At 48.7% G+C, this 22,888-nt stretch overlaps 1 protein-coding gene across 1 annotated transcript; it reads left to right on the forward strand.

Annotated features, from left to right (window-relative positions):
• Window positions 1–4,049: 4,049 nt before the first annotated feature.
• Window positions 4,050–20,259, forward strand: INO80C (INO80 complex subunit C). Its single transcript, XM_047698071.1, has 5 exons — window positions 4,050–4,285; window positions 13,484–13,594; window positions 14,668–14,779; window positions 15,659–15,726; window positions 19,846–20,259. The coding sequence occupies exons 1-5, from the start codon at window positions 4,130–4,132 to the stop codon at window positions 19,975–19,977; spliced, it is 579 nt and encodes a 192-aa protein (XP_047554027.1). The 5' UTR covers window positions 4,050–4,129; the 3' UTR covers window positions 19,978–20,259.
• The last annotated feature ends 2,629 nt before the right edge of the window (window positions 20,260–22,888 follow it).

A 22,888-nucleotide genomic window follows, 5' to 3' on the forward strand; every position in this document is an offset into this window, starting at 1 on the left:
AAGTAACCCAGGGAAAGTGAGCAGTGCGTCTTCCATCCAGTAGCGTGGCCCCAGATATCCACCTTGTTTCTGGAGATTTTGAAGACGATAATGTTTGTGTATCAAACGACAGAGGAGAGCTTAACAAGTATATTGTTCTTTTTCAATCAGGAAGTCTTAACTAGGATCAGGACTCCGGCTGAGGCTGCCCTCCAGGGGAGGCTCCAGCTGCATCAGCCCCGGTTAGGGGAGGCGGTGCAGGAGCAGCAGGGGGCATCAAGGAGGCCCGAGAGGAAGCACCTGAGAGGGCTCCCGAAGCAGAGGTGAGATTTGCCCCTCAGGGTCTCAGGAATCACCGGGAGGGGACTTGGGAAGGCTCTGCCTCAGCGGGCAACCCAGAACAGGGTGGCTGGTCAGTGTCCATTTACCTTCAGCAATAGGTGCGGGAGCGTGGGTTACACATGCGGCCATGCACGGAGTCCCTACACATGCTCACACTGCCCCGCCAGGTGCTGCCTAGGTGGACACGGAAGAGGATTCTCCCCAGCCCACAGCTTCTGTTCCCTTGAGTGGCCATCCTCCCGCCTTCCTCTCACTCTCCTTGCTGGTATCCTCTGTTGGTGTTCTGCCACTCAGTCCTCCATGACTCTGGCAATGGCCTACAGAGGGTTTATGTTGAGCCCAGAAGACAAATCGAGGGGCGCCTGGGTGGTTCAGTCAGTTAAGCGTCTGCCTTTGGCTCAGGTCACGATCCCAGGGCCATGGGATCAAGCCCCACACAGGGCTCCCTGCTTAGCGGGAAGCCTGCTTCTCCCTCTCCCTCTGCTGCTCCCCCTGCATGTTCTCTCTCTGTCAAATAAATAAAATCTTAAAAAAAAAAAAAGACAATTTGAATGTCTCTCTTCCTATATAAGACCTTGTCTCTGTCCTCAGAGCTCAGCACATAATGCACAATCAACAGGTCCTAGAAGACTGACGCTGAAAGAAACACGGAACAAGTGGTTTTAACCAGAACTGAGGGGGTAGGAGAAGCTGAAAAAAATAGCATGTCAGCCAAGATAGGAAGGGTGGGTAGAAGTAAATCAGACAGAGGTGGGCTGCTAGGAGAGAAAAGCAGCTTCCAGGTCCCAGCAGGAGCAATCTGTGTCAAGGCCGTGAGGGAGAAGGGAGCACAGCTGGCCTTTGGAACCTACCGAAGTGAACACTGAACTGGAATGCAGAGTGTTGGGCCAGAGGCAAGGCTGGAGAGATGGATGGGCGGGTCTCCGAAGACCTGAAACCATGTTATGGACACTGGACTTCATTCTAGGAGACACAAGAAGCCACTGAAAGGGTTCAAGTAGAGGGCGTGATCTCAATATGCGTATCTGTATTGTCTATGAGGCCACCAGGAACCACGAAGGGTGACTGGACAGACCGGAGATGGAAGCGGGGAGACAAATAAGGTGATGTGGGAATCTGAGAGACAGAGGAAGGCTGGCATGGGTTACGGCCTGGAGGTGGATGAAGGAGGGGAGGCAAAGATGACTCCCAGGTTTCAGGTTTGCACAACTAGTGTATAATGGTGGCATTTGCTGATAGGAAAGATGGAGGAAGAGCACATTTTAGAGGATCAGGGAGGATGATGAATTCTCTTTTTGCCATGCTGGGTGTGAGATCCTGTAAGCATCCTGAGTTTATACCTGGGCTGGGGATTTTATATCTGGGTATGCATCTTTGGAAGAAGATCCAGGTTACAGAAGCCATTCTGAAAGTGGTCTGCATTTGATGGTACCTGAGGCTCCATAAGTTGGAGAAACAGCTGGGGAAAGTATAGACTGAGGAGGGCAGAGAGACTTTGACCAAGCACTGAGAACTCTCAGTGTGTAAGGAGCAGGCAGGGAGACCCTGGTTCATCATTAGAATCATCTGGGAAGCTTTAGGAATTGGTATCTGCTGAGGGAGTAGGACCATATAACCGATATTTTGAAAAACCTGCCATAGGCCTAGAACCCACTTGGTAAAAGACAATGACTTTAAAAGGGGACAGGTGGTTAGGAGAGAGGAGAATAAAGGAATGGTGGCCTTCCAGATCCCAAGGGAAGGGCTTCAGAAAGAAGGGTTCAGACAAGATCAAGACTGAGTTTACCAACAGGAAGCCAGATGGTGGTGCATCCACGGGCCTGACTCCTTAAAAATAGGGAATTGGTGTTTGAACTCCAGAATCATTTACCAAGGGATTACAGAAAGGAGCGCAGCAGAGCTTCTGGTGCTCAAAGCTCTCAGAGAAGGGTGCAAAGGGTGGGAGCAGGGGAGGAAGAGGAGAGAAGGGTGCACTAGACGGCAGAAAGCTTTGCACTGGAAGTAGCATTTGAATCAGCAAAGGGGCTGAGAAGTCCTGGGAGAGGAAATAATGAAAGTGAAAGTATGATGAGTTAGAACTACCTTCAATTTAGGAAACAGACTTAGTCCCTGACTGTAGCACAGTGGATTAAATGTTGGGAAGGAAGCGAGAGAAGGGGGGTAGAGGGAGTGCAGAGCCCAGTTATCCGCCAAGGTAAAAATTCTTTGGATTTCAAGGTAGAAGGTAAATACTCTATTCAATAGCATAGTCAGATTTGTGATTCAGAAGCCCACTTGTGGCAGCCAGTGTGAAGGATGGCTTGGAGTCAGGGAGGATTAGGAAAAGATGGAAACCCAAACTTCCATCAGGAGGCTGTTGCAGGGATCCAGATGAAGGGGGATGGAGGCGTCAGGGTAGGAGTGAAGGAGAGAAGTGAGCTGAGTGAGTGGGGTACTAGAGAGGGCTGCCTTGGGTCAACACCTACTTTCTGGCTCAGGTGACCCATTGGTTTGAGGTGTCAGTCCCTGAGAAAAAGAACAAGGAAGACTCGATTTAGATGAAGATTGAGTGGCTACTGGGGCGTGGGAGAGGACATTTCAACACTGGTTGGTCATTCCTTTCTCCAAAGGAGAAAAGATGTAACATTACTGCTAGTTTCCCTATCTATTCTCCCTCACCTCTAAGTCTTCCTGCAGCCGATTTCCTTCACATATCCAGATTCATATAGGCACCTTTCCTGTTTTAGAACACAGTAGCTTCAAGCAGTTACTGCAGGGGACTTGTTCATTTGTGAATTATTTCATTAAGAACCAAATAAAAATTTGTTCCAAAGACTTGCAAGGTAGTATCACCCAGAAAAGGTAAGTGAACAAAACATTACCAGCCTCCCTCTCATGGAACTCACGTTCTAACAGGGGCCAAAAAAGACATTAACCAATTTACAATCCACGCAGTATGTGGCACATAACAAGGGATGGCGGGAGAGGGTGTCCCATCGAAGTTTGTAATTAGGTTTTAGCAGATCTGTGAATTCCCCGAAATCCACACGTAAAATTCTGTCTATACCTGCATACATTTGGTGGGGGCAGGGGAGGGGCTTACATGCTCCAAGGGGTCTGGGACTCCTAAAAGGTTAAGAAACACTCTTCAAGGGCTCCTGGGTGGCTCAGTGGGTTAAGCCGCTGCCTTCGGCTCAGGTCATGATCTCAGGGTCCTGGGATCGAGTCCCGCATCGGGCTCTCTGCTCTGCAGGGAGCCTGCTTCCCTTCCTCTCTCTCTGCCTGCCTCTCTGCCTACTTGTGATCTCTGTCAAACAAATAAATAAAATCTTTAAAAAAAAAAAAAAAAGAAAGAAAGAAACACTCTTCAAGCCCATTTTGACTCCCAGCCAATATACACAAACTTGTTCCGCATGCGAAGGCAGCGACCAAGGGAAAGCCAGCAGCTTGACAGTCTGTTCAATCCACTCAGAACAACACTAACTTTACTCAGACTTTAAAAGTGATCAGTTTTCCGACTTAATGTGAGAATGACAACACGGTTATTTATTTTTTAAAAGAACCCAGTGTTTGAAAAAAGGTCACGAGATGTTCTGTTCCTCAGCCACGGCGGATTTCCCAGCACGTGCCCAGGCTGACAGCGGGACAGAGCCCGCTGGGTTGGGCTGCTCCGACCTCCGCCTTTTAGAATTGGCCGAAAGAAGTCCGCGAACCCGCTGGGAGTCCAGGCCGGATTTTCGCGCCTGAAGGCGGAAGTAAGGGCGAGCCGGAAGTTCCAAAGCCTGTACCGAGAAAGTGGGGCGGGGGAGGAGGAAGACTCAGGGTAGGAATGGCGGCTCAAATTCCAATTGTAGCCACTACTTCCACTCCGGGGATAGCTCGGAACAGCAAGAAGAGGCCAGCCAGTCCTTCCCACAACGGCAGCAGCGCTGGCGGTTACAGCGCCAGTAAAAAGAAAAAAGTGTCCGCCACCGGCTTTAACCAGGTATGCTTAGGCTCGTCTAGTCTGCGCGTGCGCGGGGCCGTGCGGGGCGGAGCGAGGGCGCGTGCGCAGGGCAGGGCGGGGCAGGGCGGGGCAGGGCGAAGGTTCCGGACCTTGAAGTCCCGCTTGGGGTGGGTTCACATCGCTGGCGCAAATGAAACATTTTTTCCCAGGTGTGGACAAGTGGGCTTTGGTTCAGGCACCACCGGCCTTACATTGTCTTTGAGAGCGGGAGAGGTGGGGATGTTATTACCGACTTAGGGCAGTGATCTCCCTTCCCGTCGCGTTTAGGTTGAGGCTCAGGACTTTTCTGTGATTTTCAGTCAAGCTCAAGTCCGCGTGTCTCACTTTGGTCCTTTCTGCAGATCTGTACCGAGTGTCCGTGAGGTGCAGAGCGCCCCAGTGTCCTGAAAATGGAGAAATTCCAAGATGTATTGATACCGATGGCGTCCCTCATTCTCAGAAAAGTACTTTGTGGACACTCGGTTTCTCCGTCCCAAAGTGGTTTGGTCTTACTCCATGGCGTTGGTAAAAGGGTTACATGAGATCATGGTGGGAAGGCACTGAGCACAGTACCTGGCACAGATCTCATGGCATCTGGATAATCTAGGTTCCACAATTCCAGCAAAAGATTTTCTGCAGAGGAGTGGTTTGGTTAGATTAGTGTTTCTCTTGGCTCCTACATTTTATTTGACGCAATTAGAGAGCACTGTTCTAAGCACTTTCTAAATGCTATCTTCTTTCATTCTTTTTTAAAAAAGATTTAAGTTATCTATATATCGAACATGGGGCTCGAAATTACAACCCCAAGATCTAGAGTCGCCAGCCCCAATGAAGGAGACAACCAGGTACCCCTTTCTCATTCATTCTTTATTTTTCATTCTTTTTGTTTTGTTTTGTTTTTTTAATTTATTTGACAGAGATCACAAGTAGGCAGAGAGGCAGGCAGAGAGAGAGGGAGAAGCAGGCTCTCTGCTCAGCGGGGCAGAGAGCCTGATGTGGGACTTGATCCCAGGACCCTGAGATTATGACCTGAGCCAAACCCACTGAGCCACCCAAGCACCTCCATTCATTATTTATTTTTAAGATTTTATTTATTTGTTAGTGAGAGACTGGGAGAGCATGAGTGGGAGGGGCAGAAGAAAAGTGAGAGGCAGACTCCCTGCTAAGCAGGGATTCCCTAGGCAGGGCTGGATCGCAGAACCCTGGGATCATGATTCCAGCAGAAGGCAGAGGCTTAAAGCACTGAGCCTCCCAGGCGTCCCACCCTTATGTCATTTAATTCTTAAAATAAACCTCTGTGTTTTGCTTTGTTTTTAAAGATTTATTTGAGAGAGAGAGAAAGAGCACACACAAGTGGGGGGAGGGGCAAAAGGAGAGAGAGAGAGAATGAGTGCAGAGCTGGATGCAGGACTTGGTACCAGGACCCCGAGATCAGGACCTGAGGCAAAATCAAGAGTCAGATCCTTAACCAACTGAACTACCCAGGTGCCCCTACACTAACTAGCTTTTAAAAAAATATGATAATGTTAGTTTTAGAAGTTCCTTTTTTCTATTTTTCAAAAAAAATACTTATTTTGAGGGGGGGAGGGGCAGAGGGAAAGAATCTCAAGCTGACTCCCCTCTGAGCACACAGCTGATGGGGGGCTCATTCTCATGACCCTGGAATCGTGACCTGAGCTGAAATCAAGAGTCTGACTCAACCAACTGAGCCACCCAGGTGCTCCCCCCCTTTTTTCTATTTTTAAAATGGACATAAGAATCATCTGCTTCTCTCGGGACAACTGTTACGATTTGGCTTTTCTTTGTGGAGATAGTTTTTCATGACTGTCCTCAATGCGTAACATTGTGTGCCCTGCTTTTCACTCAGCATCATTTCACAGATCTCCCTATGTTGACTGGCTTCCCAAGAAATTGAGTGCTCTTATTTAATTGACTTTATCGAATATTTAGGTTGCTTCTCACAATTCTCTTAAGTCACCCTACTACAACACTGCACTTCTAGATCAGGCTCAGCGACTTTATTCTAGAATACTGTTAGGTCGATGTAACTGGGCATTCGGTTTTCCAGTGATGAGACAAAGACCATTTGTCTCCCTTCTTTGTGACCCCACTGTCCTCACGTCTGAGTCAGTTGTGCAGGTTGCCGTCTGGAGACGCGAAGCTATTTGGCGGGTGGAGGTCTTGCTGACTGCAGTCTCTGTTAGAGGTAGGCCCGGGCTGCTTTGATAGGGCCAGGTTTCTGCTCCCTGGGACTTGTGTCGTCTCTTCTCGAGCTGCAAAGAGGGGACAGCCCTGAATGCTGAGCATTACTTCTCTCCTCTTCATAGGGTATTCGTGTCTCGGGGATAGGCTGGTTCATCTCAGAACGTCTCTTAATGTTAACAGTGGCTGAGTAATGTGGAAACTGTACGTCATTTACAATTTTATTTTCTGGCGTTCCAGCCTCACAGACTTGATCCTCCCTTTCACTGAGGGCCGCTCCCTCTCATCCCATCGCTAATAGGCAGCAGAGTCTCAGCATGGCTGAAGCCCAGGGTGCGGGATCATGCAGGGTGGGGTTCAGGAGGAAGGAATGGTACAACACCCAGTTCTGGGCCCAGGATCTTGGATCCTGGTCTGGGAGGGAAGAGTCCTCACTGTTTCACAGGCAGGAGGCAGCTCTGGAATGATGGGGCTCAGTTCTTGTTGGGATGCCTTCCTTCCTCTGCCCCTTCTTCAGCAAGCATGGCTCCTCACCAGCCCTGCTGACAGGGGAAGGACAGAGGTTGGAGGGACCAAATGAGCAGGAGGGGACCGCTTTGAATCTCGGTGCTGGAGCACATCCTCTCCGTCCCCTTGCTGCCTCTTCTCTGGCATGCTGCCCAGAGTGGCGGTGCAGACTTCTGGCACTCTCTCCCACACCTTCCCCTTCCTCCCAGCAGATGCACCTGTCTGACAGTGCGTCCTCTCCCCTGGCAGAGGGCCCAGACCTCCCAGCCCACACACACTGGCCGAGGTACCTGCTTCTCTCTGCAGCCTCTGGGGCAGCGCCGCCTCCCCAGTCTCCGCCAGGCCTTGCCGCCTGCCAGCGTTCTCCCATCTCTTCCTGGGGCCTGGGAATGGCCTACATCAAAGAGCACCCAGATTCCTTCCCAGGATTTCACTGTGCGCACAGCATTGGGAGCTTACCCACTAGGCATCAGGGACGGGGCCTCCGGAGGAGGGGAGAGTTGCAGTCTTTCTGGCCTTCCTGCACAAGAAGAAAAGCTGAGACCGTCATTTGAGGATGGTGGCTGCCAGTGGGGCACATTCCCTACGTGCTGTCGGGTCTGGAGGCCTGCTTCCCCCATCCCCCTCTGGGATCTTCCCCTTGCGTTGTTAGCATTTCCGTTTGCTTATTTTCTCCCAGATGGGAACATTATGTAAGCAGTCATTTTCTTTATAAAAAACTGCAACAGTGAAGTTGCAACTTAAATGTGTGTGGCCCTGGGAAACCTCTCCCTTTCTGCCTGTTTCCCCTGAGCTGTCCCTAGCGGTCTGGCTTTTTTGCTCTGACACGATACTCCCTGTGTAGTTCTCAGGCTGTCTTTTCTCTCTCTCACATACTCCAGGCCACCTGTAGGCCAGCCTCCCCACTGCCCGTGCCCATCGGCCTGTCCTCGCTGAGTAGTCCCAGGGCCGCCCTGACGAATCCCTAGATTCCTTGGGGAAGAGACCACTTTGCTGCTTCTGACACTGGCCAGTTTCCTTGGACCTGTTCATCTTGTGTGCCTTCCAGCCAGTGAGCAAGGCTTCCTCCTCCGCCCTTGAACCACAGCCTCTCGGGAGAGCAGGTGGCGGTCACTCTTCCTGACCCGCCTGCCAGCTGTAGCTTCCTCTTGGGGGCCGTGGAGCCCCTGGCTCATTTGCTGTCAGGTTAGCAGCTGGGCGAACCCCAGGGGAGAGGTTTCTCTTGGCCACCGTTAATTATTTATTTTTTTAATGCTCTAAACATTTCAGTGTGAATTTCCTAAAATCAAAGTCATTCTCCTACATAACAACAGTACAGCCGTCAGTTTAGGGATTAACACTGAACCAGCACTGACCCCTAACCACGGATGGCGTTCTTATCTTTGGTCGAGCCCAGGATTCCGGCCAGGATCACACGTTTGTGTTATCATGTGTCTTTAGCTTCCTTTTCTATAGGACAGTTCTCTGGTCTTTATCTTTCACGACCTGACGCTCTTGAAGAGTACTGGTCCCTTATTTTATAGAGTGTTCCTGAATTTGGGCTTGTCTGATATTTCCTATGATCAGATATGGTTAATACATTCTTGGCAAGAGGACAGAAGTGACGCTGTCCCCTTCTCAGTGCGTCATATCATAGCACATGGTGGCCTGTGTTCTGCTACCAACAGTGTTCGCTTTGAGCACTTAGTAAGGTGGTGTCTGCCAGGTCTCTCCACTGTGAAGTTATTATTTTCCTGTTCGTATTAAAGAATCCTGTGGGGGGGGGTACTTTGAGACTAGCTTTATTCATTCATCCATAAATGTGTGTGTTTGTAACTGCTTTATTGAGTTATAATTCACATCTCATAAAATTCACCCTCTTAAAATGTGCGCTTCTGTGGTTTGTGGTATATTCCGAGTTGTGTAACCACCCCTACCATCTAATTTTAGAATATTTCCATGACCCCAAAAAGAAACCCTCTACCTATTAGGAGTCACTCCCATTAACCCTTCCTGAGTCTGTGACCGCCTCTGATCTTTGACTGCTGTAGTTACCTCATGCGAATGGAATCATAGAATATGTGGCCTTTTCTGTCTGCGTTCAATTACCATAATATTTTCTTTCCTTTTTTAAAAAGACTTATTTATTTATTTGAGAGAGAGAGAGCATGAGGAGGAGCAGGAGGAAAGGGAGAGAAACTCAAGCTGACTCTGCTCTGAGCATGGAGTCCAGTGCAGGGGCTTGATCTCATGACCCTGAGATCATGACCTGAGCTGAAAACAAGAGGTGGACGCTTAACCGACTGTGCCACCCAGGTGCCTGTCGGTTAGCGTAGTATTTTCAAGGCTTATCCATGTGGTTGCATGGATTAGTACTTTATTCCCTTCTGTGGTTGAATGCCACTCCATTGTACGGATATACCACACCTGTGTATTCGTCCGTTGATGGCCATGTAGGTTGTTTGTACATCTTAGCTTTCTTGGGAAATGCTTATATGAATTTGCACCTGTTTTTACAGACTGGTTTTTTTTTTAATTCTCTGGGATATATATTAGGAGTCAAATTATTGGGTCATATGATAATTCTGTTTAACATTTTGAGGAAACACCAACTGTTTTTCGAAGTGACCACACTCTTTTCCTTTCTCACCAGCCATGCATGAGAGTTGCAGTCACTCTGCATCCTTACTGGCGCGTTATTCAGTGTCTTCGATCATGGCCATCCCTGTGGGTGTGACATGATAGCTCAGTGCGGTTTTGAGGATGCCGAACATCTTTTCTGCTGGCCATAAAAGAGGAAATGTTGATTGGAATCCTTTGCCCTTTTTACAGTGGAATTTACGTTGTTGTTGTTGAGTGATAACAATCCTTTATATGTTCTGGATTAGTGTTATTTATTTTGATGCTTAAATTGTTCTCTGCTAGTGGGAACCTCTTCAAACCGCTTCTTTGTGCTTTAATAGACCCCCGTCATTTTCTCAGTGCTATTAGTACTGTGGTGAACTGAATTGTTTCCCTTCAAGATCCATATGAAGTCCCCCCCACCCACCGCCCCGTACACCTCAGAACATTACTGTGTTTGGAGATAGGGCTGTTACAGAGGTAATTAAGGTTAAAGGAGGTCAATAAAGTCCAATAGGACTGTTGTTCATATGAGAGGAAGAGACACCAAGGAGTGGAGTATACAGAGGAGAGGCCCTGTGAGGATACAGCAAGAAGACAGCCATCTACAAGCCAATGACCCAGGCGTCAGGAGAAACCAACCCTGCTGATACCTTGATCTGGACTTGTAGTTTCCAGAGCTGTGAGAAAATGCATGTCTGTTGTTTAACCCACCCAGTCTGTGGTATTTTGTCAGGACAGCCCTAGCCGACCGATACAGCTATTTTCTTACTTTCTGAACCACAAGGCTCATCCTGTACTTTTCTGCCCCAGCCCTGGAACCAGTTACTTTTTTAAGAATCAGTGGTTCTTGGAGAATCACATTTAGAAACCAGGATCTGAGCCCAGGTGTACCTGTTGTTTCCAGCTGTCTCTGTGGAGAGAGCTAGGAAAGATGGGGGTGTGTGTACCCACCCTCCCCATACTCTCTGTATCGGTTTCTCTGTTTCTCTGCCTGAGCTGTATTAAAGCCTTGAGTACACACTGCGAACCTCTGATTTCACTCCAGTAGCACAGGCTTCGCTCTAGCCTCCCCTTGGTCCTTCCATGCCCCTCTTCAGGATACATATACACTATTTCTGATCCAGTTAGATGTGGGAACAGAAGGCTGAGCCACACTGTGGGGCAGGGTGTGCACCCGCTCGGAGATGCTCTTTCCTTGTCTGGTCATCTCTCTCTCATCTCTCCTTCTTCTGGTCTGTGGTTCCCTGTTTCATAAAGCTGCTGTTTTTTTCCTTGACTAAGACATAAATACAAACTATCCATCATATATCTAATTTATAATAGATACTAGTCAACCCAAAATAACATTGACAACTGACTAAAACTATACACAGTAATGTTGGTTATTGATTAAATGTGATGGTAAAATCAAATTTCCCTCATCAAATTGGGCCTTCCAGGATACATGTACCTGGCAGAAATGCCATGGCAGGAAGGAAAAATTACAAGGGCAGTAAAAGTTAGTTATGTACAAAATGCTAGATCTAATCTTTGTTATAAAATTAAAGCTGACATGAATTAATCCCAATGAAAATAATCTTAGTAAAGTATAAATGAAAATGGGAAAATTGGAAACTATTTGTGCCATATAGAAAATGACTCAGTGGATTTTGTACCAGAAAATACAAAATGCAGTAAGGAGGGATAATGAAAGGTAAGGCTGGAGAGGAGGCCAGATGTGTTTCTCATCTCAAAGTCTGTGGGGCCCACCGGCCTGCTGGAGAGGAGGGGAGCCCCATCAAGCTTGCATTTAAGAGGGCCTCACTGACTGTGCTGGAGAGAAGGGAGTGGGCAAGGTGTGCACCGCAGAGCCCCTCCTCTGAGGGGCAAGCTGAGGAAGGTGCCAGGTAGGGGAGGACCGTAGGAAGGATGGCTGGGGGAGGGAGGGAGGGAGTGCGAGAGGAAAGAGAGATGCAAGAACACTTGTGGCTGTGGCTGGTGGGAAAAGGTTGAGAAATTGGAGGCCTCTTACTTCTTACAGGGTTGGCATCGAGCTGGGCTTTGGAAAGATCATGGGGTGGGGGGAGTTGAGGGGCATGTCAGACAAAAGAGGTGGTGTGGACCAAGGAGGCGCCCAGGCCCACGTGCAGAGACTGGCAAAGCCTTTGGGAAGGTGTCTGAGAGGAGACCATTTGGAGAACTACGCATCAGAGTGGGTGCCCCCTGCGCCCCCCACAAATGTCACTGCAGGGGTGGGGATGGGGGTGATGGACACACACACACACACATCCAGCACGCTCATACACTGCTGCTGGGAGTGTTAAATCAGGCCACCGTTTAGGAAAACGAGTTGGCAGTTTCTTTCAGTGTTAAATACACTTACGGTGTCATGCAGCCATTCCGCTCCTAGGTGTTTACCTTAGAGAAGTGTAAACACAGGTCCACACAAAGCCTGGTATGGAGTGTTCACAGCAGCGTTATTTATACTAGCTGAAGCCTGAAAATGGCCCACATGTTCATCAACAGCAAGTGGATAAACACGTGGTACATCCGTATGGGGGATGCCTCTCTGCTGAACATACACAGATACAGCGAAACAAATTACTGACCTCTGTGGCAACACGAGAGATCTTCAAAACTCTGCAGCACTAAAGAAGCCAAACACGAGTACATGTCATCAGATTCCCTTTATATGAAGTTGTAAAAGGGGCAAAAGTGGGGTGGGAGTAACCACAATAGCAACCACCCTGAGGGTGGAAGGTACTGGCTAGGAAGGGAATGAGGGAACTTTCTGGGATGACGAAATGTTCTGTAATCCATAGGGACACGGATTAAACAAGTGTAAAGATTTGGCAAAACTCACGAAACCTACACTTAAGATCTGTGCATTTTGCTGTATGTAAATTATATAACAATTAAAAATAATTCATTGCAGTTTGGGAATACTGGAAATTGCATTAAAAATCAGAAGCCATTTCTTACTTTGGCTTGTTTTTATTTGGTGATGGTGAGCTTGAAAGGTTTTTTTGTTTTAAAGAGTTTAGCCTGGGGCACCTGGGTGGCTCAGTGGGTTAAGCCGCTGCCTTTGGCTCAGGTCAAGATCTCAGGGTCCTGGGGTCGAGTCCCGCATCGGGCTCTCTGCTCAGCCAAGAGCCTGCTTCCCTCTCTCTCTCTCTCTCTCTCTCTGTCTGCCTCTCTGCCTACTTGTGATCTCTGTCAAATAAATAAATAAAATATTAAAAAAAAAATAAAGAGTTTAGCCTGCTCTTGGCGTTCTGGTGGCAGGCGGCTGACCTGTGTCTACCCAGCCCCCTCTTCCTCTGCTCTCCTCCTTCAAAATGCCTGTTATCTCCTTGCTCGGCTGGCGCAGAAGAGTTGTAGCCTGGGTTCTCTGACTGATGACACCCTTACAGGGGCTGGCCCCTTTTTGTCTCAGTGTTTTAAGGCACAGTGTGACAAGGTCAATAGGAGTAGGGACACTGTGGTGTTGTGGAGATGGTGAGGGCTTTGGAATTGGCTCCACCTGGGTTTGAATCCAGAGGTCATCACTGTGTGGTCTTGAACCCATACCTCTGAGCCTCAATTTTCTCTTCTGAAAACTGGGGATAACAGCTGTTGTCAGAGTTCAGTGAGCCGGCTCATGGGGGACAGCCATCCCTCCTACTTGGCACATGGGGGATCCAGGAAGCCTGGCAGCTGGGGTCCTGGCTCTCCTTCCCATGGCTTCCACACAACAGGTGTTGCTCCCAATCTGGCATGCCCTTCTCTGGTGCAGGCCACCTGCTAGGGCTCTGGGGCACTGTCTTCCTTCACATCCCCCGTGGCGTCATCTTTGGTCTTGTTAGGAGCAGCGTTAGGGACCTCACCAAGAAAAAAACTGACCTCAGACTATCATTATGCTTTAAGGGTATCAGCATGGAAGCCATGAGCGAGAATAAGATGGTGCCCTCTGACTTCAGCGCGGGACCTATGGAAAAAGCTGCCAAGCCATTGCCATTTAAGGATCCAAACTTTGTGGTAAGCTTCTAAGGTATTTTAGAAATGAAAAAAAAAAAAAAAAACAAAAAGCAAAAACAAACAGCCACACCCCAGCCTCTGATCCTGCTGGGCCGGCAGCCGTCGTGGCCCTGGTGGCCCTGGTGGCCCTTTCTCAGTCAGTTCAAGTCACCACCACCTTTGCCAGGGGCTGTTAGGAGAGGCTGGTGGCAGGAGGAGGGCCCTACCTGTTGCTCACCCAGTGGGCCGGTTCCCCAGGATTTAGGTGCTCCTTGTGGAACTGATCAAAGGATACTCTTCTGAGGGTGGGTCATTTCCATGATTGTTCACCATCCCTTTTCACTGGGCTTACGTAAGTTTTCATTGAAAACAACTAACTAAAAGAGGCGTTCTCCTCGTTAGTTTAAGTAAATCTAACTTATGTTGCTGTAAAGGAGGAATAGGCTACTCTTCCTTTCATTCTTGAGAGCTATAATAATTCCAGAGATTGAGATGATATCATTAGAAGTTTGTTTTTCATTAGTTTTAAAAAATACAGTATTACCAGTGCCTACAGCAGATTTTGGTATTCTTTTCCATTTTATTTTATCATTTTTATAGAACAAGAAAGAAAACAAATTTCCAGAGGGCTTGCCATGTCATGATTGAGGCTTTCTTGGGTTTACCAGCATCTCCAGTGACTTGCCAGGCAGTGAGTGACCTGCCCTAAAGCTGACTTTGTAATAAATTTATTTTAATGTGATGGAGGATTCATGAGTGAATTCTCTAAAGTTATCCCAAAAAGGATGTGATTTTTCTATAAGCATATAAAAACAGACAATAACAACAAAAAAACAAAAAAACTCTTTTATTTCTACTCCATGACCAACTACTTCATGGGTTTTGATAATCCAAAAGCTTTGTGTTTTTATCAGTAAGATTAATGTGTACAGTGTAATACTTAAAAACAAACAAACAAACCAACCCAGCCCTTAGGGGTACAAATGAGCTGACAGAACGAGGGGCGTGTTACTGTTAGGGATGCACGTCATTCCGATCCTGAAATGATGGCCTCCGCTGATTCCTGTCGCTTCCACCCCCATCTTTCACTCCAGCACTCTGGCCACGGTGGCGCAGTCGCCGGCAAGAAGAACAGAACCTGGAAGAACCTGAAACAGATCCTCGCCTCTGAAAGGGCATTGCCGTGGCAACTGAACGATCCCAACTGTGAGCTGTCTAGAGCCTTCTGTGTGTCGATGATGCTCAGAGTAGGAACTTGTAACAAACCTGCGTGTTTGTGTTAGTGTAGGAAGCGACCCGTAGCTCCAGGGTTGGCGAGGTGCGTCAGCCTTGGGAGACGCGGTGCATGGAGTTGGGCGCTGAGCCCTTCTGTGCGACAGGGGTGTGTGCTTGTTGGTGGTGCTGTGACATTTCAGTCTGGAGAAGTCGGTCCTGATGTGCTAATCCTGGTGTTTCTGTCAGACAAACTTCTTTTCAGGAATCTACTCTTAAAATGTGTTTCCAGAACAGGGTCTCCCAAGATTTCAGAGGGTTTCTAACCACCATCTTAAAGGCTAACTCTGTTTTACTCTGTGCCATTGTTAGAGTGCTTTCTGCTGCAGTGTTTTCACATCTGTGTGAAGCACTGTTCTGTGTTCTGTTCGTCCTCCCTGGAAAGTACAGTCAAAGTTTCCCTCACCTCCTATACCACAGCACATCTTTCATGGGGTGACTCAGATGGGTGACCAGTGAGCTAGTCAGGGTCTGGGTGTGGACACTCCAGTGTCCGGATGCTCTGATCCCATTAGAGTGTTGTTGGGTTTCGCCCACAGCCTGTGTAGCCTGCAATGGTGAGAGTGGCCTGTGGGCAGAGGAGCTTTCTGGGGGTTCCGCCAGAGCAGAGGGGCCCCAGGGACGGGGCAGAGCTCGAGCCTGTGCCTGGTCTGCGACGTAGTGCATCACTCCCCCGGAGAAGTGTCTGAGGACTTAATCACCGCATCAAAATTTCAGAAATATTATGAGACAGCACTTTCAGAAAAAGAAGGAGAGGGATCTGAATATTTTAAAGCCAGCTTAGTTATCTTCTTTCTTTTTTCTTCCCCCCAGACTTCAGTATTGATGCTCCTCCCTCCTTTAAACCAGCTAAGAAGTATTCTGATGTTTCAGGTCTTCTTGTGAGTATAAATCCATCTCTGGGTCTCATAGCATTGAGCTGGAAGGGAGATTTCATAATACTGTTGAAGGAAGTGTTGATGGGGCTGCCCCTGACCCTGCCGGGAGCCTGCGCACTTCGACAGGTCCTGGGTTTGTGCTGAAGAGCTCACACACTTATCTCAGAGTGGCTGCAGCCTGGGGCCTCCATGCCGGCAGCCCGGAGGGAAGACTGCTCCAGAAAGTAGGAGACCCGGCTCTCACCTCCCCTTCCTCTGCTTGTTAACACATGAGATAACATGAAAGAAACAACAATTTCTTTTTTAACTGCTGAAATTTAAAAAATTTCTTATATTTTGGAGATGATTGTACTTTTAAAAATGTAGTTAAACTAAAGTGGGGCACTTCACTTTTTAAAACTCATACATATCATTTAAATGCTTTACATTTTTATGAAAATGGATGACTCCAAACTTCTGTGCCAGACTGACTAAACCAATGATACGCGTTTTGTGCTGGGAAAGAGTTGAGTTCTTTTATACTTTTGAAAATACTGTTAGTTATTGTCTCTGAATCAGTTGTATGTTGTAGCTTCTCCTCCGCAAAACACACATTCCTCCATGTACTACAAACCTTTTTTTTTTTTTTTTTTTAAAGTAGGCTCCATGCCCAGTGTGGAGCTCAACATGGGGCTTGAACCCACAATCCTGAGATCAAGACCTGAGCTGAGATTGAGAGTCAGCCACTTAGCCGACTGAGCCAGCCAGGCGCCCCGAACTACAAACTTCTTAACGTAGACCCTTAAGTACAGTGATCGTAAAAAACAACAGGCAGAATAGAGGTGCTGTAATATGGCGTGCATGTGTGTGTGTTGTGTGTTGTGTGTGTGTGTGCGTGCGAGCATGCATGCATGGTGGGTTCTTCTGCCGTCCATTCAGGGCACGTATCTCCTAACCTCGGAGGGTACTTCACCTGCACGAGCAATGTTGTGGTCTTACACAATCTCTTGTTTCCTGCCTGAAAATAGTCACCTCATCAATTTGACCCATTTTAATAACTGTTTATGGCAGGAGAGCTAGTATGGGAGCAGCTCTTCCGTTCCAGCCCCAGATGGACATTTCTCCATGGAGAGGCCATCGTTTAGGGGCAGACCTAGTGGGTGGTCCCTTAGAAGGTCGCTTTGTCCTCGCCGCTCAGCAGCTCATCTGTTAGTGCGGTGGCTCGCACACATTAGGAGGCATGAGAATCACTTTGAGAAGTGTTGTTCCAGGCCCTTTATGCTACAGGCAAGGCCTTGTCATGTCATACATAACCTAAAACCTCTGGCTGCTTGGATCTGCAAAGAACCCTACCAGATCATCGAAAGGCAGACCCACAGGACTGGCTAGAAGGATGTGAAGACAGTTACAAGGAGGACATACAGACGATCAGTAGATCTCCAGTCTCCCTGATAATTAGGGAAAGGGCTCACCAGCGGGGGAGAAATGAAGATGTTTGATTATAAACATCACCAACACAGAGAAGCAAATCTCCTCAATACACGGCCCTTTGGAGGTGGGAATACATTAGTCTGGATTCTCGGGAGGACATTTGGCAGCACCTGTTGAGACAGAAAAGCTAAAGCTTATGACTTAGCAGTTTGCCTTCCAGGCAGCTCCCTAGAGAAAGTGTGTGTACATGGAGTTTCGTGCAGAAATAATTATGAGAAAATGGGGTTATGAGCCAAGTATTGGGAACACAATAAAGGTCAGTCAACCAGGGCTTGGGGTGGAGATGATTTCATACTAGTCTGTGAGCTTGATGTGTTTGTAACGACAGGGATAAACTTCTAGATGTGTCGTTTACTCAAAGGTGCAAAGCAGCGTAAGCAGCATGCTACCATTTAAGCAAAAACCAACACACACTCACAAAAAAATAGTGGGTAATTTCCCTGGTGTGTTTATATATGTAAGGGCGGATACAAACAAGGTCTGGAAGGGTGCCCAGGGACAGTGGTTTCCTCAGGGAAAGGCAGGGACTTTTGGATGGTAGATGCTTGGAAAAGAGGACTTGAGTCTTATTCATAATGTTTTCTTTTTTTTTTAAGAGGAGAATATATCCATTTGTTGACTTGGGTATATTAAAGTTGAATCATTAAAAAATATAGCCCCACTCATGTTTACATGGACACACCTGTTCGCACCAAACAGCTGTCTGCAGTGCGTGGGCAAGGCAGGAAGCCACGTGGGGTCACACGTGTGGGCAGTCCTTGTTCCAAAGCTCTGGAAAGAGCCGTGGCTCTGGGTGAGATGGGCAGAGCAGTGAGCGCCGCCTGTCACTTTGTGGCGCAGAAATGGAGCCAGGCCAGAAATGGAGCCAGGCCAGAGCTGGTGCTTCTCTGGAGGCCAGATGATGGAAGCTAGCTGCGAGGGCCTGCCCCCTCCCACTCCCCCTGTGACCACAGGGGAGCCTCTCCTCCCGTCCACGCCTCTGCCTGCCTCCTGGCCAGTCCTCCAGAGGGGCTTCTTGCTGTTTTTCTGTGGAAGCCTTCCTACATATTACTGTCATTAAAATGTGGGACAGAAAGGCAAGATCTAGATGAAGCCAAAGGATCAAGGTTTTATTTTATGGAGAGTTTTAATTAATCTGGAGGACTAATCTCCTTTTCCTGCCACGCAGATGTTAACTACCTTAGAGAGATCCCCTGAGGCAGAATAGGGACTTTGGAGAGTGTGAGAACCCTGTAACTAAGTTCCCCTCTGCTGTTGCTTCTTCAGCCTCCCCGCCCTTCCTCGGTGACACAGCACTGCCACCCGGCGGGGTCCGCACACAGGCCATCGGAAAGGCAGTAACTGGACGTTATCCGTCTAGACTTTAATGGCATCTTGTATAATTTTTTAAAGGAGTTCCAAATGACTCACCCTCATGTTTTCTGTTTCAAAGTCTGTAGAAGCCGTATGACTTGAGGTATACAGTAAATGAGTTTATTTTCTCCATTTTGCACGTAAGGAACACAGACCAAAAGAGAGTTTTGATGTCAGTGAGAAAAGAGAAGTCTCTTTTCCATGATGGTCTTGATTATCCATTGGTTCATTCGTTCGTGTGTTTACTCATTCCTCACTCATTGCACAAACATTCCCTGAAGGCCACGACGCACTCTGCACTGCACTCGGAGCAGGGATGCCGTGATAAGCAAACCATGGGGTTCCTGCCCCGTGGAGCCGCTCAGCCTAGACCTTACTCAGAGTCATGCCAGTAATAAACGGGAAAGCAAGAGAGAGAAGCATTCTACAGGAGACAGATGTGGGAGAGCGGGGGAGCAGATAAGACTTCCCTGATGAGATGCCTGGGGGCTGAGTCTGAAGGATGAGCCCACGACTGGGGAGCAGAGTGGCCCCTCCCCAGGGAAGGGCGAGTGGGGCGTGAATGCCAGGAGGGACTGAGAGCCAGGGCAGTTGGAACCAGGGTGGGGACATGTGGCTGAGGAAGAGGCTTGGGAAGGTGGAGGGCCCGGGCTGGCTTGCAGGATCTGAGAAGCCATGCTGAGGACTTGAGAGGAGCTCCTGGGAGATTTCAAGCCAAGGGAAGACGCAATCAGAAGTGCAAGTTGTGGAAATGACCTTGGTTGCCATTGTGGGGTGGCGGTCCCTTCCAGTCAGTACTGTGGTGTAGCCCAGGGAGCCTGGGAGTGGCATGGGGAGGGCATAGAGCAGGAGAGAGCACTTGGAGCATGTGGGGTGTAGGGGTGTAACAGGAAGGGGTGGGTGTGCCTGGGCAGCCCCTATTCCTGCCTTGGGGGACAGAGCCAAAACATCTGTTGGAAGCAGGTGGGAGTCTGAAGGCGGGGGCCAGGGAGGGACGATCATCAGGAATTCCATTTTGGACCTGTTGCTCGGAGCCCTTGCAGGGTCCACCGTTCTGACCGGTCCTGGTGTCTGATGTGGTTACTCCTCTTCCTCCCGTCTATACCCTGAAGTATTTCTCAAGTCTGGGAAGATTAACAAGTCGTTGCCAAAGTAGGCAATTTGTATTCTTCATGACAGAGTAAGACAAAATGCAGATATTTCACTTTAGGTAAAATAGAAAAATTTGTAAACTTGGACTTCAAACATTCACCATGACCACCAGTGTTCTGCCTTTCCCTGTGCTGGTTTCCCACCCAGGCCAACTACACTGACCCCCAGAGCAAGCTGCGGTTCAGCACCATCGAAGAGTTTTCCTACATCCGGAGGCTGCCCTCCGACGTCGTCACTGGCTACCTGGCCCTGAGAAAGGCCACGAGCATCGTTCCCTGAGCCTGGAGAAATGGGGAGGAGGTGGAAAGCTGTTTCAAAGGCAAACTTTGGACTCATGATTTTGTTTCATGGAAACAAACTCATTCTGCTGTCAATCTGGAAATGTCAGTGCTGTGCCTTGGAAAGAATGTTTGGCTTAAATTTCAGGGTTTTTTTTTTTTTTTTTCTTTTCTATGTTTTCCCTCCAAGTGTGATATTTCCTGTTGAATTAAATTATATTTCAGTTGTTGCCTCAAGTAAAGTTGTTTGACAAGAAAATATAAAATTGTGCTTTTAACTTAACCCATGTAGTTTTTGCTTCAACGTTATAGACGCTCCTATAACACATTTCAAGACTCTATAATGAATCCTGACATCAGGGCTAGATTATTCCTGGTCCTGGTGACTCCCACTTTAGAGCAGATTAGATTTTTTTTTTTTTTTTTTTTAAATCAGAATACTTGGAGGAGGTCCAAAATTGGGGACTGGCAAAGAAAGAGCAGAGTACTCTCCCTGCTGCACCAGGCCAGCCTCTCCCCAGCCTCCAGAACTCTCTCCAGAGAGTAATATGTGTCTGTTATGTAAGCTGCCCAGTCTGGCATTTTGTATGGCTGCTTTAGCTGGCTGAAACAGCAGCCCTAGCCCCTCTTCTGGGGTGCAAACACTGACACCTGTTCGGAGAAGGGCTCTTGTCCTGGTATAGGCTGCTGCCCCTTTGACCGAAGCCTGCTCGGGAACAGCAGTGTTGGCTTCCCCTTTTCATAGGGGGGAGATCGGGGGAGAGTGTGGAGACACGGCCTGGGCCTTTCTGAGCCCACTCCCGTATTTCTCTAGGGAGGGCAGTGGGCCTGAGCTGCCTCTGCTTTAGGGGATTAGGCGACCAGGTGCCGGCCTTTTCGTTCTGAGGGAACGCCCCTCGTGCAACCTCTCCTGGCTTAGAGGAAAGAAAAACAAAGCTGGGAGAGCAGCCCGCTGAGCAGGTGGCAGCTGCCCGGAACCTGGCAGCCTCTGTGTCACCCCAGTCACCGGCGGTGAAGGTGGGAGGAGTGCAGGGTGGGTCCCCTCCCACAGAAAAGGACTAAGGGAGGACCAGGAGAGCGGGGGAACCTTTCTTAAGCCCATGCACACTCAACATCTGAGGCTCTGGTGCAGGAATCCTCAAGCCTGAAACCGAAGTTTCCTGAGACACCAGAGTCTGCTTCTTGGGCTCCCACACTTACTCCTGCACTGGCTGCCAACAGTCAGCCTCGGAAAATCCCCCAGTTTCCCTTTTGGTGGAAATAAGGAGTAAGTGAGCCAAGGGCCCTTCCTGTTTCACTTCCACCTCCTATTATACAAAGGAAATTGGGAGCAGGTCCACCTCTTTTCCATGAAGGCCCCCAGTTGGAGAGTGCTCCGCTATCCAACCTCAACCATTCCTAGAAATGGAAGTCATGATCGTTCCTAACACTTACTGCCGGACGCTACCTCAGTCCTAACTGTTCAGACTCTCCTGGCCAGGGTCCAGGATGAAGAAGAATCCCTGGCCGGTGTGCATCCCTCATGGGGGCCCACAGACCATTGGTCCCGCAGACCTCTCGGGCCTTCTGGGGTGTGTGCAGGCCTGCGCATGCGTGCTGAGCGCCCTCTGTCAGGGTTACCTGGGACCCGCTAAAAAGCAGATTCCTGGGCCACACCCTAGACTTCAGACCCTAGCAGGGAGCAGGACTCAGGCATCTGCATTGGACAAACATCCCCTTGTGAACGTGACATGTCAGAGTGTGAGAACCGCCACCCACCACAGGCAGAGGGAAGCACATGTGCGGACACCTGGCTCCCTTCTTTCCTGTTCCCCTGCCAGGCTTTCCTTGCCGGCCTCTGAGCAGAGGGCTGAATTCCAAAGGTCAGGTCGGTTCAGTCCAAGCAACAGGGAACCAGACTGAGCCAAGCTAAGCTTCAAGCTGTGGATACTTCCAACAAGGGGTCTAGGCAGGTAATTTTGTGCTGAAAGAGCCATTGCTATCCATGCCTGGCCCAGAGCCTCTCAGCCCGGGCTGCACATCAGCACCTCTCTGTTGCTGATGGGGGTGCTGGTGGGGAGAGGTGTAAAAGTACCCAGGGATTCTGACTCAGCTGCCTTGAGCTGGGGCCTGGGCACAGTATTTTCAAACGCCCCAGGCGATTCTAATGTACAGCCAGAGTTGAGGACTCTTGTTGCTCTAACTACAGAGTGGATATTTCACATGGGGTGTTTTCTAAGCCACAGATCAGCTGGCTCTTTCCATTGCAGGGCCATGGGCAATTTGGAAGGGGATTCTGTGTGTGTGTGTGTGTGTGTGTGTGTGTGTGCACGCACACGTGTGCGTGCAGCACTCTGTTTCACACAGCAACCCAGCACTGGAGATTCCTCCCTCCTGCCTCTTTACTGCCCACTCTGTCCATCCTCATATCCCTTCTTCTGCTGTACTGATCCTTCCCCTCTGTCTGGTCTCGTTCCCACCTGACTCCAGGAGCATATCACCTCCTACCTGGACATTTTCAGTGTCCTTCTAACTGCCCTTTCAAATTGTCTGATCCCCATCACTCCGCTGTCCCCTCTGCTGGCAGAGGGTCCTTCCTCAACTTTGGATGAGAACTTGACCTCACGGCATGTCCACAGCTGCTTTGTCTCATATTCCTTATCAATTCTGGCCTTGGCCTATAGTATCCAAAGGATACACTCAGCCCCTTAAAAAAAAAAAAAAAAAATTAGCTGAAAAATCAGATTGTTTTCATAAGACCAAACTGAAGTCCGGTCTGCTCTGAGTGGAGTTTGACTCTTTCCCAGTGTCTGTCTGATACTTTAAGAGGAGAAGAATCTCTTATTGCATATATATTAGAGTATCTTGCAATGTTGGGACAAATGCCCTCCAGGGCTCATGTGGATGAGAGGGACCCATTTTGCTCCCATCTC

This window comes from Lutra lutra, chromosome 12 (assembly GCF_902655055.1).
Source record: "Lutra lutra chromosome 12, mLutLut1.2, whole genome shotgun sequence".
Classification (NCBI taxonomy): domain Eukaryota; kingdom Metazoa; phylum Chordata; class Mammalia; order Carnivora; family Mustelidae; genus Lutra; species Lutra lutra.